Source organism: Crinia signifera, chromosome 3 (assembly GCF_055691185.1).
Source record: "Crinia signifera chromosome 3, ASM5569118v1, whole genome shotgun sequence".
In the NCBI taxonomy this organism is placed as follows: Eukaryota; Metazoa; Chordata; class Amphibia; order Anura; family Myobatrachidae; genus Crinia; species Crinia signifera.
The window spans coordinates 116,849,721-116,866,298 of NC_139219.1; the positions used below are offsets into that span (position 1 = coordinate 116,849,721).

At 45.5% G+C, this 16,578-nt stretch overlaps 1 protein-coding gene across 12 annotated transcripts in view; it reads left to right on the forward strand.

Annotated features, from left to right (window-relative positions):
- Positions 1 to 16,578, forward strand: part of AFDN (afadin, adherens junction formation factor) — a 723,489-nt gene that overhangs the window by 74,089 nt on the left and 632,822 nt on the right. For all 12 annotated transcript variants that reach the window (XM_083176399.1, XM_083176400.1, XM_083176410.1 and 9 more), the window contains exons 5-6: positions 587 to 747; positions 6,839 to 6,996. In XM_083176399.1, coding sequence (XP_083032525.1) covers positions 587 to 747; positions 6,839 to 6,996 — 319 coding nt within the window. The remainder of the gene's footprint in view (positions 1 to 586; positions 748 to 6,838; positions 6,997 to 16,578) is intronic.

Sequence of the window (16,578 nt, forward strand, 5' to 3'; positions counted from 1 at the left end):
CTGGTTCTTGTGCTCTAATACCTTCAGTGGATTGGATCTCAGAATATAGTATTTCGTATGTTCTGGCACCTACGAACTCTAATTGGATTTAAAAGTGTGCGGTTTCTCCAGCAAATTTGTGTATATGTATGTGCGTGTGTGTATATATATATATATATATATAATTTTCACCACAATTCGTGCTTATTGTGTGTGTGTGTGTACTATATAATTAAGAAAATTGTGCTCGTCAATATATTGGTGACCCTTCTTGGGCTTAATTGGTTACCAGGATCTCCTCAGATGATGTCCAATTTAAACCTTCTGGTTGGTCCTTCAAGCGAGTCCTCATCTTATAACTCCAATAATTGTGCAGTGGTAAGTAACCAAAAAGAAAACACTCCAATTAAAATTAATTGAGGAGTTTTAATAAAATGCATAAATATAACAAAAAAATAAAGCTTACATGAAACAATAGAAGTGTTCAATGGTGATTGGGTAGAGGCCTCTCTACGAGTTTCGTCAAAGTATTTGCTGATGAGAAATTTTTAAATTGTCCTTTCCTCTTTTATCCTTTTTTTTTTTTCTCTTTTTTCCCACCCCACAGAGAGAATTCACATCTAGCTGCAGAAGTTTACAAAGATATGCCTGAAACCAGCTTTACCCGCACAATTTCTAACCCAGAGGTAGTGATGAAACGTAGAAGACAACAGAAACTAGAAAAAAGAATGCAAGAATTTCGTAGCTCTGATGGTCGTCCTGACTCTGGTAACTAAATAAATTGCTTGTTACGTGTTACACTTTTTTTATATTCATAATTGTGCTCTGCTTCAGTAAGACCAGCTGAAGATATTTTCCTGGTTGATTAGAATGTACAGGATTAATTAAGAACCCTTTTTGCCCTTCTGAGCTATATTGTTCATTATATTGCCCAGTGTGTATGCCTCCAATGACTAACCATGCGCACTCCCGCGGGTCTTTACACCCTGCCCTATCATCTGTGCATGTATAGACGAGGGAGCACATGGTTAACAAGGGCCATGCTGCATGCATGCATAATGCAACATGGCCCCTTGCAAAAGTGGCATCTGGGATTGCATACTGTGCATGGGACATAAGTCGCATTATGGAAACTCGTTTTTTTTTCGTTAACAATTTTCTCTGTGAGGTTATTCCCTAGTTTTCTAAATGTAAAACTTTTTTCATGTGAAAACAAATATCTGTGATAAGTAGTAGGCCTATGCATTTTCGCAGCTGCAGTGGGTATTGTGTGCTGGTAAAAGAAAAAAAAAAAATCCCTTGAAGGGTAATGAGTTTGGAAAAGAGGCCATGTATCACAACAGTCATGCCAAATGCCATTCTAGAAGTGCCAAGAAGCTTTTTAACAGGCTGTTTGGGATGTCATAGGCATCAGAGTACCTTATTTCTATATGGGTTATATTTCATGGGGGCGGCTTGCCCCTGATGGTGAGCTATACAGTGAGCAGTGCCGACAACTCGCCGTTAGAGTATTCAACGCCCTCCCATTCACTCTCCTTTCCACCTTGCCTGTACCCTGAGACGAGGTGGAAGTGGCGAGTGTGGCCGTCAAAATGACAGGGCTTGCCACAAAATGTAGTGGGCTTGCTGCATTTGCGGTGTACCTCACCATTTAAGGGAATCATTGCTGTCCTCTGACGTCTTGGATGGCGAGGATGGCTTTACTTCGCCAAAAAAGCCATCCTTCTCGCATTGCATACACCTGTATGGCTAAGACTCAAACTAAAGGGGTGTGCACACCATGCAATTTTGCTTGTAATTCAATTGGAATAGAATTGGGAACAAACTTGTTTGATTTGGACTACATAGTACAGATCTGTACTATATAATCGTTCCTGCACAGTCTATTTCTCATGAAAAAGACTTCCCGCAACAGTATTTCTCTTTCAATGGTCCTGGTGACACAGCTCAACACTGGGATGTAGGAGGGTCCGAAGGAGCCAGGCACCTATCCTAAAGCTTTTAGAGGGTAGGCTCCTCCCCTACTGCATCCTGGACTCTTCAGTTCGTGTTAGGTGCCCACTGGAGTGGATGCTATTCTAAAGAGCTGCAGGAGCAGCTGAAGAATTAGGGGATTTTTTATTATTTTATTAATTATACTCTAGCTAGGTAGGCACAGTGTGAGGATTCTCATAGTGAATCCTCACACTGCTAGCGCAGCAGGAGCTGGCAGAAGCGCGTCCTGTCAGCTCACTGTGCACAAGGGAGACGCTGTTTGGCCTCCCTGTGCAGCGCTTACAGCTTCTTTTTTAGAAGCTGCCTGGGCTCCGGAGTGTCCTGAAACCGGCTTCACGTTTAGGTGAGGATCATGGGGGACAGGCGCTCCGTGATGGCAGCGGCCATTTTATGCAGGGCTTACACGCTGAGCTCCTATATGAGAGGACAGCAGCGTTGTTACAGGCATGTTCCAAGTGGTCCCCAGTCGAGGGGGAGATACTGGAACTAGGAAATCCTACCTAGGGAGCGGCTGACTGGGGGTGGTTGGCGCCAAAAGTCACGGACCCCGCAGCAGCAGGGACTTTGGTCTCTTCCCTCACTCTGTGTTTGGCGCCTTTCAGAACGCTTGCAGCGGAGCTGAGCTGGCTTACAGATCCTAGCAGAGTGTTTGGATTTCCTGGGCATCGTTTCCCCGCATCTGAAACCAACAGACAGCTAAGTGATTGAGTGCATTAAACCTGTATAATCGCTGGTACATTGTATGCACTGTGTATATGTATATATATATATATATCACTTTTCATCATGTCTGAGCAACCTGCTGTGGTTTTGGGGGAGGGAGCCCTTATTGCACTGAGCGCGTGTAATGTATGCACACAGAAATTTGTCCCTGAGCAGATGGCCAAGGGGGGCTTATGTAACACTTGCGCTGCTGTGAGACCCATGGGGAGTGAACCTCAGAGGGCAGAGCAGATTGAACCCGCGTGGGCCATTGCCCTAGGCAGGTCAGTGAACGCTTTGGTGCAGTTACTGGACAGACAGAGTGATGGCTTGGTAGAATCCCAGAGACCTATGCCATCATCTCAGCAGTCCTCTGGCTCCTTGCCTCTTACCCAGGCAGACCCTGCCTTTATTCAGGTGATGCAGGATACTGCTAGGGGGATGAACAGGTTTAGTGAGATACTAGACAAGATTGATGTTGCAGGGACACCTAAAAGGTCTTATGCTATGCCTACATTGGTAGATGAGGAGGAGGGACCGTATACTGACATCCCCTGGGATCAGGGTGATGATTTTGAAGAGACCTCTTCTGCAGGAGTAGAGGATCTTATTGTAGCTGTGAAACAGGCTTTGAAACTGTCAGTGGAGGATAAAACTCCTGCTAAAGGTGTGTTTAAGCGACAGCGTAAGGAGGCTGTTACCTTTCCTTCGGATGAAGGTTTACAGGAATTGTTGGAAGGGGCTTGGAAAACCCCTGATAAGAGGCTGCAAATGCCTAAGAGATTCCTTAGTCTGTACCCCATGCCGGAGTCTCATGCAGAGCTCTGGGAAAAGGTGCCAGTTGTGGATGCTTCAGTGGCACGTTTGTCCAAGGCTACTGTTTTACCAGTACAGGGCGGTGCAGCTTTTAAAGATCCTGTGGATAAAAAGCTGGAGGGTAACCTCAAGGCTATTTTTGAAGGGGTGGGATTTACCCTACGTCCGCTTATTGCTTCAGCCTGGGTCTCTAAGGCCATGATTGAGTGGGCTGGTGAATTATGCACCATGATGCAGGCTGACTCTGGTGTATTGCTGCTGGCGGAGAAGCTTAAGGCAGCTGCAGAGTATGTGGTAGAAGCAGAGGAGGAAGCACTTAAAATGGCAACCAGAGTGTCCACAGTGTCGATTAATGCCAGGAGAGTGCTCTGGCTTAAGGCCTGGGAAGCGGACAATGAGTCCAAAAAGGCCCTAGAAACTTAAGCTTTCAAAGGAAAGTTGTTATTTGGGTCAGAATTAGAGGAAATAATTAAGCAGGCCACGGGCGGCAAAAGTACATTTCTGCCGGCTCCCACGGCTAAGCAGGCATCCAGATTTTCTGCCTTTAGGCCGTCCTTTCGGCCCTCCCCTAGAGGTGGTGCGTCCTTTCGAGGACAGTCATTCAGGGGAAAGTTTCAGTCCTCTAGGGGCAAGACCCCGAAGTCCAAGTTTGGCTCCTTTCACAAGAAGCCTGCCACCAAAGGAGAGGACAAACCCTCCGCATGACTGTCAGGGGATTTGCCCGACAGTGATAAAGGTGGGGGGGCGTCTCTCACACTTCAGGGACGCATGGGCTTCTCTAGACCAGGATGCCTGGGTGTTAGACATTATAGCCCAGGGCTACAAAATTCCTTTCAGAGGTCTGCCTCCGAAAAGGTTTATCCCCACATCCTTGCCAAAGGAAGCGCGGCTGCGTACAGCTCTTGTGAGAGCAGCTCACTCCCTATTAGAGAAAGGGGTGGTTTCTCCGGTTCCCAGGGCAGAGTGGAAGAAAGGCTTTTACTCCACTCTGTTTCTGGTGCCCAAACCAGACGGGTCTTTCAGACCAATACTAAATTTGAAGTCTCTAAATGTCCATTTATGGGTAGACCATTTCAAAATGGAGTCTCTACGGTCAGTGCTCCTGAGCCTAGACCAGGGAGAATTTTTGGTGTCCATGGATGTCCAGGACGCATATCTGCATGTTCCTATACACCCAGAGCATCAGGCCTTGTTGAGGTTTGCTATAGGAGACCTGCATTTACAATTCCGGGCGTTACCCTTTGGGCTAGCCACCGCGCCAAGGGTATTCACAAAGATAATGTCAGTGATGGCGGCTGTGCTGAGGCTCAGGGGAATCACAGTGATACCTTATTTGGACGACCTGCTGTTCAAAGCAGAGTCAGCAGCCATGCTTCAGAGTCACTTGGCAGAAGCCATCCGTTTTTTACAGGCTCACGGCTGGATTTTAAACTTGCAAAAATCTCAGTTGGTACCATCACAGAGGCTCCAATTCTTGGGAGTTATTCTGGATACCCATCTCCATCGGGTATTTCTCCCGGAGGCAAAGGCCAGGGATCTGGTCGCCTTAGTCCAGGAGATTCTCAGCGCTCGGAGCATTTCTATATGGAGGTGCCTCAAGCTGCTGGGGAAAATGGTGGCGTCATGGGAGATCTGCGGCTGGTGGAGTCAATCTTCTGGCTCTGTAGTCAGCAGTGAGCGGGTAGCAGGAGCAGGTGGTCCAGATTTCTCTTGGAACGTGTTTCGCCGCACACTGGGCGGCTATCTCAACCAGGTATGAGTACCTGGTTGAGAAAGCCGCCCAGTGTGCGTACCACCACTGCCATACTAAAAGGGTTTCCAAATGATGATCAAGGCACGTAAACCTGCATCAGCAAGGATTTACTACCGGGTGTGGCACACTTCTTTCTCCTGGTGTGCAAGTATAACACGAAAGTGTTCAAAATTGCTAGAGTCCTTGATTTTCTGCAGAGAGGTTTAGATATAGGATTAAGGCTAGCCTCGCCTAGGGTGCATATCTCTGCTTTGTCTGTCTGGTTTGAAAGGAAGATTACTTCCAGATATACATACTTTCATCCAGGATGTTATACGTATACAACCACTATTTGTACCTCCAACGACAGCGGGGGACCTGTCTTTAGTGTTACAGGCTCTGGCCAAACCTCTTTTGGAAACACTTCACTGTGGAATATACAAAGTGGCTCACAGCTAAAATTATGTTCACTTTGGCAAATGCGTCTGCCAGACGCATATCGGATTTGTCTGCTATTTCATGCCAACCTCCCTTTATAATTTTTCCATCTGGATAGGGCAGTGCTAAGAACCAGAGCTTCCCACCCGCCCAAAGTAGTCTCCAGGTTCTACATCAACCAGGAGATAATGGCCCTGCGTTCAAATCGGATGATCTCTACCCGGCTGAAAACGCCATAAATGTAGTTATGTACGAACGATATATCTGGACCACTCTACCATTGTCAATTCATTCACATTCCACCAGAACGGTAGATCCATCATGGACTGCGCACCACTTGGCGTCTGCTGAACAACTGCAAGGCTGCAACGTGGTCATCTGTTCATACATTCACAAAGTTCTATGCATTTGACACATTCGCCTCCCAGGATGCTTCCTTTGGTCGTCGGGCCCTTCTGACACCAAGTGGGTACCCTCCCTTGAGAACTGCTTTTGGACATCCCCGATGTCACACTGTGGGACCATGGAACCCGAAGAAGAAAATGAGTTATGGTAGACCTACCTTAGGTTAACTCTCTCTTTCTTTTGAGGTTCATGGTACCCACAGGGCACGACCCTTAATTAGGCCTGAGGGATTCCTTTGTGAGAGACAAATTGTGACTTCCACGACCTTAGTCATGTCTTCCTTCACTCTATGTATGTATGTGTGAGTGAGTGCACTGGCATGCTCTTGTCTATCTTCTAAATTCTCCGCTTGCTACTATTGGCTGGTTAACAAACTGACGAGATTGGCGTGGTGGGGTTATAGGGGAGGAGCTGTGCATCATGGGAAACCTTAAAGCTTCGATGATTGGTGCCACGGTCCTCTGCGTCCTCCTACAACCCAGATGTCACCCTGTGGGTACCATGAACCTCGAAGAAAGAGTTCACCTAAGGTAGATAATAACAGTCGTTATTTTATGAAAGAAATGCTCACTTACCCGGTCAGGGTAGCTCTGACCTTCTCAGCCTCTGCTCTGTTTATATACTCCGACATAAAAATAAAATAGTAATTGAAGAAATTCAGGGTATTACATAGCTTTGTATTCCAGAACATTTATAATATGCTCAGGTGGGGGCTGGAATGCATTTTTTATGTTTAAGAATCTGTAATGTACATTTTTTGTTTCTTTTAAGGTGGGACATTGAGGATTTATGCCGACAGTTTGAGACCAAATATCCCATACAAAACAATCTTGTTGTCAACAAATGACACAGCTGATTTTGCCGTTATAGAAGCACTTGAAAAGTATGGGATGGAGAAGGAAAATCCTAGGGAGTACTGCATTGCAATGGTGAGGAACCTGCTAGGTTTCTGTATTTGTATACAGTTGCAAGAAAAAGTATGTGAACCCTTTGAAATTACATGGAATTCTGCATAAATTGGTCATTAAATTTGTTCTGATCTTCATCTACAGTAAGTCACAACAATAGACAGACAGTCTGCTTAAACTAATACCACACAAACAATTATTTTTTCTCATGTTTTTATTGAACACACTGTGTAAACATTTACAGTGCAGAGTGGACAAAGTCTGTGAACACTTGGATTTAATAACTGTTTGACCCTCTTTTGGCAGCAATAACCTCAACTAAACATTTCATATAGTTGCATATCAGACCCGCACAATTGTCAGGAGGAATTTTGGACCATTCCTCTTAACAAACTGTTTAAGTTCCTCATTCTTGGGATGGATACAGTTATTGGGTCATCAGCATGTTGGTCGACATGCATTTAGGTCAACATGCGTCTTGGTCGACAGGGTCATTAGGTCGACGGTCAAATGGTTGACATGGGGTTTCTCACTGGGTTTTTTTGTGCCGATATTTCATGCCCTACCATCCACTAGGGCGTGGTGGGAGAATAAAATAGTGTGCCGGGCATAGATTGGGGAGCGCAGCGCTACTTTCAGTGTCCATGTCGACATTCGGGACAAAAAAAAAAATTGAAAACCCCCATGTGGACCTAATGACTGTCGACCAACATGCTGGTGACCTAATGATTAACACCCCTTGGGATGTCTGGTGTGAGTCGCTCTCTTGAGGTCATGCAACAGCATCCCAATTGGGTTGAGGTCAGGACTATGGCATATATTTTTTTTTTCTGTTGAAGTCATTCTGTTGTTGATCTACTTCTGTGGTCCTTGTCCCGTTGCATCACCTAGCTTCTGTTAATCTTCAGTTAGTGGACAGATGGTCTTAATTTTCCGGCAATTGTCTTGATAAACATAGGAATTAATTTTTCAGTCGATGATTGCAATCCAGCCCCAATCCATGATTACCCCTCCGCTATCCTTCACATTTGGCATGAAGTTTTAATGTTAGTGTGCTATGGCTTTTTTCTCTGCACAAAGGCCTATTCAGATCTGATTGCAGTACAGATTTTTTCTCAAAATGGGCAACACCATGTGCACTGCAGTTGGGGCAGATGCAACATGTATAGAGAGTTACATTTGTGTGAGTTATTTTGTTTCTGTGAAGGGTAAATACTGGCTGCATTATTTTTACTCTGCAATTAATATTTCAGTTTTAACACACCCCACCCAAATTTAACTCTCTGCACACCCCCACCCCCCATGCAGTGCACATGGTTTTGCCCATTTTGAGAACAAATTTGTACTGCGATCAGATCTGAAAAAAAGGTGGCCATACATCAGAAAGACCGATCTTACAATCATTATTGTGTCCCATTTCCCTTCAACTCCCTAGCAGTCCTTGGTGATTTTTTGGACACGCAATGTACTCACAATCTGTCATGCATCCCTTCATACAATCCATCTGCTGCATGATTGTATGATTGAAGCTTTATTTAAATAGGGGGCTGGCCTACTAGGATCAAAAGGATAGGAGTACCAAAAATCCAGTTTTTTTTTTTTTTAAATTTACAGGTTGCCAGCAACTACCAATCTGCTCACATCCACTGTGTTATGGCATTATTAAAAAGACCTAATGCAGCAATCCTCTGAAAACTGTTTTCAGAGTAGTGACAGAATTGTGCAAAAAGACGTGCACCGCTGTTTTCAGCAGCAGGCAGCCCGGAAGCTGCACCTCTCTTCTCTGCTAGTCATGGAGGGAGTGTCACATGACTCTGGGTGCAATGTCTTTCAGGCTTATTCAACCAATCAGACAATCTCAATGGATTGTATGCAGATTGTGTGCACACAATCATGCAATGCCGCCGCTGGAGGATTGGTGCTACACGTCAGATCAGTTGTGGTTGGGAGCAGATTGCATGTTCTTTTGAGCACATGCATTTTGTCTTTAGATGGCTCATATACCCAGAGGCATGTGACAATGCCTCCAGTGAAGATGCTGGGAGCCGCAGAAGTTTCCAAGCAGTAGACGGGCGGGTGGCTGAAGAGAGCAGTGGACGTCCTTTTGCACAATTCTGTCACTACCCTTAAAACAGTTTTCAGAGGATTGATTCATAGGACAATTTTTTTTCCAAAGATTTTTATTTTCATTCATTACAGTGAGACATTATGTAGTTGTAAAATACATTTCTGGACATAGATAATGTAACCACCATGTATATAGGTTAGAAGGCAGTAAACAAGTAACATAGGCCTTCAACAATGGGACGATGTAGGTGGTTATAACAAAGTAAAAATATTATTAATTAGTTGGCTCTACATCAGCATATAGTAGACCAAAATGGAGAATCAAGAAGGCTAATTCAGGGGGGAGTAGGGACGAAGACTTGACAAGACAAGAGGGGGAAAGGGGGGAAAGAGAGGTGAGAGCATTGGTAGGATCTATCAGTTTCTGATAGATAGGGGAGAAGGGGGGTGAGAGCCGTGTTTTAAATCATTTTGAGCCATCTTCTGGTGTTGAGGTCATAGGACGTTTCAGAGTATTTAGAAGATTTAGGTAGTTTCATGAGTCTATAGTGTGTTATTAGTTTCGCTGAATTATGTATGTATATCTTTATTTATTTATGCTATACCCGCAGAGGCAATACAACACATCACGTGAAATCCCCAGATAGTACAGGTGATGTCAGTAGGAGTGATAAGATATTTAGATAAATAAAGGTGTAGAAGAAGGTCAGTGAGATGGTTAAATTATCATAGTGGGGAGGTGGATTTTGGGGATGAGATCCGAGTCCAGGGATTTAATGTAGATTTCCTCTTTCGTTTTAAAGGATGTAGGTGTGTTTGATCCCAAAGTAAGAATATCATAAAGTAATAATTAAAACATTCTGTAAGTTCAAGTACCGATGGAACGGATCTTTTGATCCATTTTGTTAATATGAGTTTCTTAGCCATTGTGAGGATTATTGGCAGTAAGAGAAGGGGACGTGGATTAGTGTTTGGGGTAAACCAGTTACGGAAATTTAGGCAGAGGCACGCCAATGGGTCAGTGGATAAACTTATGTTAAACCTTTCATTTAAATAGTGAAGTACTTTGCGCCAAAATGTCAATATCTTGCGACATGACCAGAAAAAGTGAAAGAATTCGGAATTTGTCAGGCCACACTTTGGACAAAGCCCAGTCGCATCTGGGGACATATGTTTGGATTGAGCTGGGGCTATATATAAGCAATGGGTTATTTTAAAGTGGACTTCTTGGGATCTAGGCAATAGGCGAGGACATCTAAGGTAATAATCGCAGAAATATTGCCTGTGCCATGAGCTAGACCAGGGAGACAGAGGGAGATTAGGGAGGTTAACATGTGGCTCAAAGACTGGTGCAGAATGGAGGGATTTGAGTTCCTAGAAAACTGGGCAGAATTCTTGGTCAGGCACCATCTCTTTTGCTGCGACGGATTGCACCTGAACGAGGAGGGGGCAGGGGTGCTCGGGGGTAGAATGGTCGGAAGGCTTGAGGAGATTTTAAGCTAGGAGGGTGGGAGGAGGCTAAAGTAAGAAACCTTTAACCCAGTGGTGGGCAACAGGCGGCCCGCGAGCCGCTTAGGTCTGGCCCGCCACTCTGACACATATTAGTATGACAAGCGGCCCGACTATAGCCGCTTGTCATTGACTTATGAATGCCGCCGACGCCCCCCCCCCCCCAGCCACTGGTTGGCGCGGCCGTGTCACCGTGTCCCCTCCCACGCTCCCAGAAATGCTGTGTGCGGCAGGCACAGAGACTCCAAGAAGTTGTAAAGTTTCTCCACGTCACCTCCCAGGCTCCCGGAATCTGTGCAGGGCGGGCGCAGTAGGAAAACGGCTGCTAAGTAAGGAAAAGGCAATTATTTTATGTGCATTAGTGATATATATATATATATATATATATATATATATATATATATATATATATATATATATATATATATATATATATATGTACTTATGTATTATCTGGGCTGCCGATTTTTTGATTGTATGACTTAACTTAAGGCATACAATCAGATGCGATGCGATGAGATATCGCATCGCATACGACCATATCGCATGCGAAGCGATGCGATGACCCGATTTTTCCATAGGATTCAATGTTAAAATGGACTGAGTCCATTTTAACATGGAATTCAATGGGAAAAAGGGGTCCTTTTCATACCCCTACTATCCAAGTGGGCATTGAGTTGGATATAAACCTGTGGCGAGCGTAGCGAGGCGAGCGGACGGTATTCTGTGTCCCCTCGCGGGGCTCGCTACGCTTGCCACGCTTCGTGCTCAGTTTATATGCAACTCCATGCCCACTTGGATAGTAGGGGTATGAAAAGGACCCCTTTTTCCTCTACCTCCCCCATGGCAGCCATTACAAATGAGTTCCTCGCCACTGGGTAGTGCTCCGGAAAGGGAAAAAAAAGACACCAGCCCCTATAAGAAGGCACCTCCTCCTGGCCTCAGTGTCTTTTTTTCCCTTTCGGGTAGTGTGTGAGAGGTGGCTTACCCTGGGGGCTGTAGAGGAAACGAATCTGACTACTATGTGTCCCCCTGCGGCAGCTCCGGCGGTCCAGCAGTGAGGGAGGGCAGGCCGAGCCCTTATGGAGGTAATGTGAACTCCCTAGCCGCATGCGGACCCCTTTGGGTGCAGCTACAAGCGGCGGCGTCTGCAGGCGTGTTGCTAATGGCGGCGCGGGATAGCGTTGCCGCAGCACGCCTGGCCTGCGTTAATCCACTGGTGAAAGCAGGCAGGCGTCGGCAGCGGTGCGCGGCGCCGCCGGATGACGTCTTCCGTCCTCTTAAAGGCGGAAGTGAGCCGGCGTCTGTGTGTGTTTAGTGCAGCAGCACAGCGTGGACAATGGCGGTGTGAGCACGGCGGGTCCTTGCTAAGCAGTTGGTACAACTTTTTTCCTTTTCTGCTATACAGCTGGTGAGTTGCTATCTTTAAAGCTTTTACTTGTGGCTGAATTTAGGATGCGTGGCATGGTTCCAGCCCTGAGTTCCATGCCACACTGAGCACATATATTCCCTGTGTATTAAGTGTTTTTTTGTATTGTACAGGGAATTGGTATTGTGTTAAAGAGACATTCAAGTGTTACTATTACTGTGCAGGTATGTGTAGAGATGTTTGTTACGTTGCTGGTTTTCTTCTGAGCAGTGAATGTGAGTTAATTACTATTGTTAATTAGTGTCAGGGCGCACCGCTGGATATATTATGGAAGAGGAAAATCGGCAGGCAGCCAAAAAGTCAGGGTAAGCCACAAACAGTGATTTTGTTGGGTGATTTTGTTTTGGTTTTTGTTATTGGTTCTTTGGTTTTGGTTTGGGAATTTTTTTCCTTGTGGTGATCAGGTGATGGTGCATTGGATTGAGAGGCTAATTAAGCATGGTATTTGGCTGTTGCAGGTCTGAGGCCAGCAAAGAGAAGGAGAGTAAAGCCAAACACAAGAGAACGCACTCACCTAAATATTTTTCATGCGATAAAACTTTACCTGAAAAGCATGTGGGCAGCATCTGTGAGGAGTGTAAGGCCCCTCAGCCTCTACCCATGGCTCAAATGACGAACCTAGTGGATATGCTGAAAACAGCATTAGCAGGGACTTTTGTTATGAAAGAAGACCTGAGTAAAATGTCTGGAAAAAGGAAGCATGTGGTCCTAAGTGAAGAGTCGGATGACTCTGTGGAGGACATAACTTGTGCGCAGATGCTGGGTCAGGATCCGGATGAGGATCAAGACATACCTCAGGATAAGTTGGAGGACTTTAATCCTGATATGATCAATAATCTGTTAGAGCTTATCCATAGGGCCCTCAATATTGAGGATCAGCAAGAGGACCTTAATTTACAAGAACTGTTGTTTAAGGACAGGAAAAGAAAGGGGAAATGTTTTCCCTTATCTCAGACTTTGAAAGCTATCATTACTGAGGAGTGGAAACACCCGGATAAGAGGGTGGCTGCTTCCACCAGAGTAACGAAAATGTACCCATTCGACAAGGATCAGGTGTCGACATGGGAAGAGGCGCCAAAAGTTGACTGTCAAAGAAGACTACACTTCCCTTGGAAGATGTAAATATCTTCAAAGACCCCATGGAGCGTAGGATTGAGCTGGGTCTGAAAAAGCAGTATCTTACGGCAGGGGCATCCCTTAAGCCAGCGGCTGCTATGGCTGTTACCTCACGTGTAATGCGAGGCTGGTGCCAGCAATTAGAGGCGGACATTTTGGACGGAATTAAGAGGTCCGATCTTATTAAAACAGTCCAAGATGTTCAATTGGCTGTAGAATTTATGTGTGAGGCAACTATGGACTCCATATGCCTATCAGCTAGAGCAGGAGCCACTGCAGCGGCAACACGTCGGGCTCTTTGGTTGAAACCATGGGCGGCTGACGTGCAGTCAAAAAATAAATTGTTATCCCTACCATTCCAAGGGGAGTATCTGTTTGGCAAACAGCTTGATGAGCTAATTACTAAAATCTCGGGGGGCAAATCAGTCTGGTTGCCCCAGGATAAAGCTGTCAAAAAGAATGTTCCAGCAAAATTTATTAGATTCCAGCATCAGGAATACAGAGATTCCAGGGCTTATAGGCCAGGAAGGGCCTATAGGAGAGGAAACTGGATGTCTCGGGCGTCCTTTCGTGCCCAAAGAGGGAAAGAAGGGAAGGCTCCTTTCCGAAAGGAGCAACAATGACGCCGTCATACAGAGAGTTGGCGCCAGGCTCAAACAGTTTTACCAAGCTTGGCGAGAATCCACCACGGACAGGTGGGTTCTGGAAATAATTCAGTCCGGATATCGAATCGAATTTATGAGACTTCCAGGAAATCTCTTTGTGGAGTCGCCAGTACCCAGCGACATGGAGGAGAGACAGGCGCTATTTTAAAAGTCTAGAAGAAATGCTAAGACAAGGAGTTGTCGAAGTAGTTCCGAAGAAGCAAGAGAAGCAGGGATGGTTTTCTCGCTTCTTCCTGGTAAAAAAGGCGTCAGGAGGTTTTCGAACCATCCTAGACTTAAGGCACTTGAACAAGTTTGTGTTAAGCCGAACGTTCAAGATGGAGTCAGTGAGATTGATAATCCCAGACTTAAAACGCGGGGATTACATGACGTCCATAGATTTAAAAGACGCCTATCTACATATACCCATCTACGCAAACCATCACAAGTTTCTCAGCTTCCGTCTGCAAGGGGTCACTTATCAATTCATGACTCTTCCCTTCGGCCTGTCGACTTCCCCGCGAACTTTCTCAAAGGTGCTGATTGTGATCGTAGCAAAGTTGAGACAGGGCCAGAGTTTTACTCCCTCCTATCTCGACGATATTTTAATTGTTGCAGATTCAGAAGAACTGGTAAGGGAACACACAGAGTTAGTGCTCAAATGTCTGGAACATCATGGATGGCTGATCAACGAAAAGAAGAGTCAACTGGTGCCAGTTCAAAAGATTACATACTATCAATAGATACTCAAAACATGAGAGTGTCTCTCACAGAGACCAGAAGAGAGAAATTGGTACACCAAGTAACATCGATGATGAGGAGATCAGTCGTGTCATCCCAAGACTGCATGGAGATACTGGGATTGATGGCAGCCGCATTAGAAACAGTACCATGGGCAAGGTTCCACACAAGAAAATTCCAAAGTTGCTTCCTGTCACAATGGAACAAGAACAGCAAATATCTCACTCAGAAGATAATTTTAACAAGAGCCGCAAAGTCAGATTTGGCCTGGTGGTCGGACGTGGAACAACTAGAAGCAGGAAAATCGTTTGCAGTAGTCGACCAGGTCACGGTAACAGATGCCAGCCAAGGAGGCTGGGGAGCGACATGCGGTCAGTCCATTGCACAGGGACGGTGGTCTCCAAGGTGGCAAGCCGCACATTCCAATCTCAGGGAAATGAAGGCGGTGGTCATGGCGTGTCAGGAGTTCCAGGATCTGCTGATAGCCAGAGACCTAAACATAAGATCAGACAATCGGGCGGTAGTCTCATACATCAACCGTCAAGGCGGGACGAGAAGTCGACGTCTCATGGAGATAACATCCCAGTTATTGGAATGGGCAGAGTGTCATGTACACAGCATTTCGGCAGTCTTCCTGGCAGGGAAAGACAATCTGGTTGCGGACTCATTAAGCAGAACGAGTGCCTACCAGGCGAGTGGGCGCTCAACGACAGCCTGTTCAACATGATCGTAGAGAAATGGGGGTGGCCACAGGTGGATCTTATGGCCACGAGTCGCAACAAAAAAGTCCCAAGGTACTTCTCAAGGTTCAGAGATTACAACTGGACTTAGCAGTAAGTACTTTGAAGGTACAAATATCAGCATTGGGAGCAATGTTAGATTGGGATCTGGCAGAGAACAGATACATACGCAGGCTTGTCCAGGCTGCGAAAAGGATCAAACCAAGATTTAGGTCGCCAGTGGCACCGTGGGACTTAAATTTAGTTTTAGGAGTTTTGACGGAAGCACCGTTTGAGCCGCTACAAGAGACTACACTTAAGTTACTTTCCTGGAAAGTCAGTTTTCTAGTGGCAATAACCTCCGCAAGGAGGGTGTCAGAATTGCAGGCATTTTTTTTGAGGACAGGGTAGTGCTGCGAACTAACCCTGAATTTTTACCTAAAGTTGTATCAGACTTTCACATCAACCAGGATATAATCCTGCCTTCTTTTTGTGCCAATCCGTCAAATGTGAAAGAAGAGCGATAACACAGATTAGATGTTGTAAGAGCGCTTAAAATTTACGTACAGAATACGAAAAGCATCCGGAAATCGAAGAATTTATTCGTTTTAACGGAAGGAGTAAACAAGGGTCAAGCTGCATCAAAAGCCACATTGGCTAGATGGATCAAGGCCTGTATCTGCAGAGCATATCAGATTAGGCAAAGAGAGCCTCCAGTGGGTCTGAAGGCCCATTCCACAAGGGCGGTTGCATCTTCCTGGGCTGAGAAAGGATCTGCCTCCGTATTGGAATTGTGCAAAGCAGCCGGGTGGTCATCCATTCATACCTTCACAAGGCACTATCGTGTGGATGTGATGTCGTCATCAGATGCTAAGGTCGGGAGAAGCGTCCTTAGCGCGGTGATATAAGGAAGGAGGCTGAAGCAGTACCTTATGATTTAATTTGAAGTCTGGAGTGAAGTAACTCTGGTTTCGTGAGTATGCCCTCCCATATATCAACTGCTAGGGTATTACCCATTTGTAATGGCTGCCATGGGGGAGGTAGAGGAAATATCAGATTATTACCTGGTAATATGTTTTCCTCTACTCCACCATGGCAGCATATATTCCCGTCCCATTATGTCATGACTGTTAACATGTGTTATGCGGATTAATGATGTTTTCTGTTTTAAAGCTGGAGAATGCAAATACACTGAGGCCAGGAGGAGGTGCCTTCTTATAGGGGCTGGTGTCTTTTTTTCCCTTTCCGGAGCTCTACCCAGTGGGGAGGAACCCATTTGTAATGGCTGCCATGGTGGAGTAGAGGAAAACATATTACCAGCTAATAATCTGATATTTCCCAATGAATTCCATGTTAAAATGGACTCAGTACATTTTAA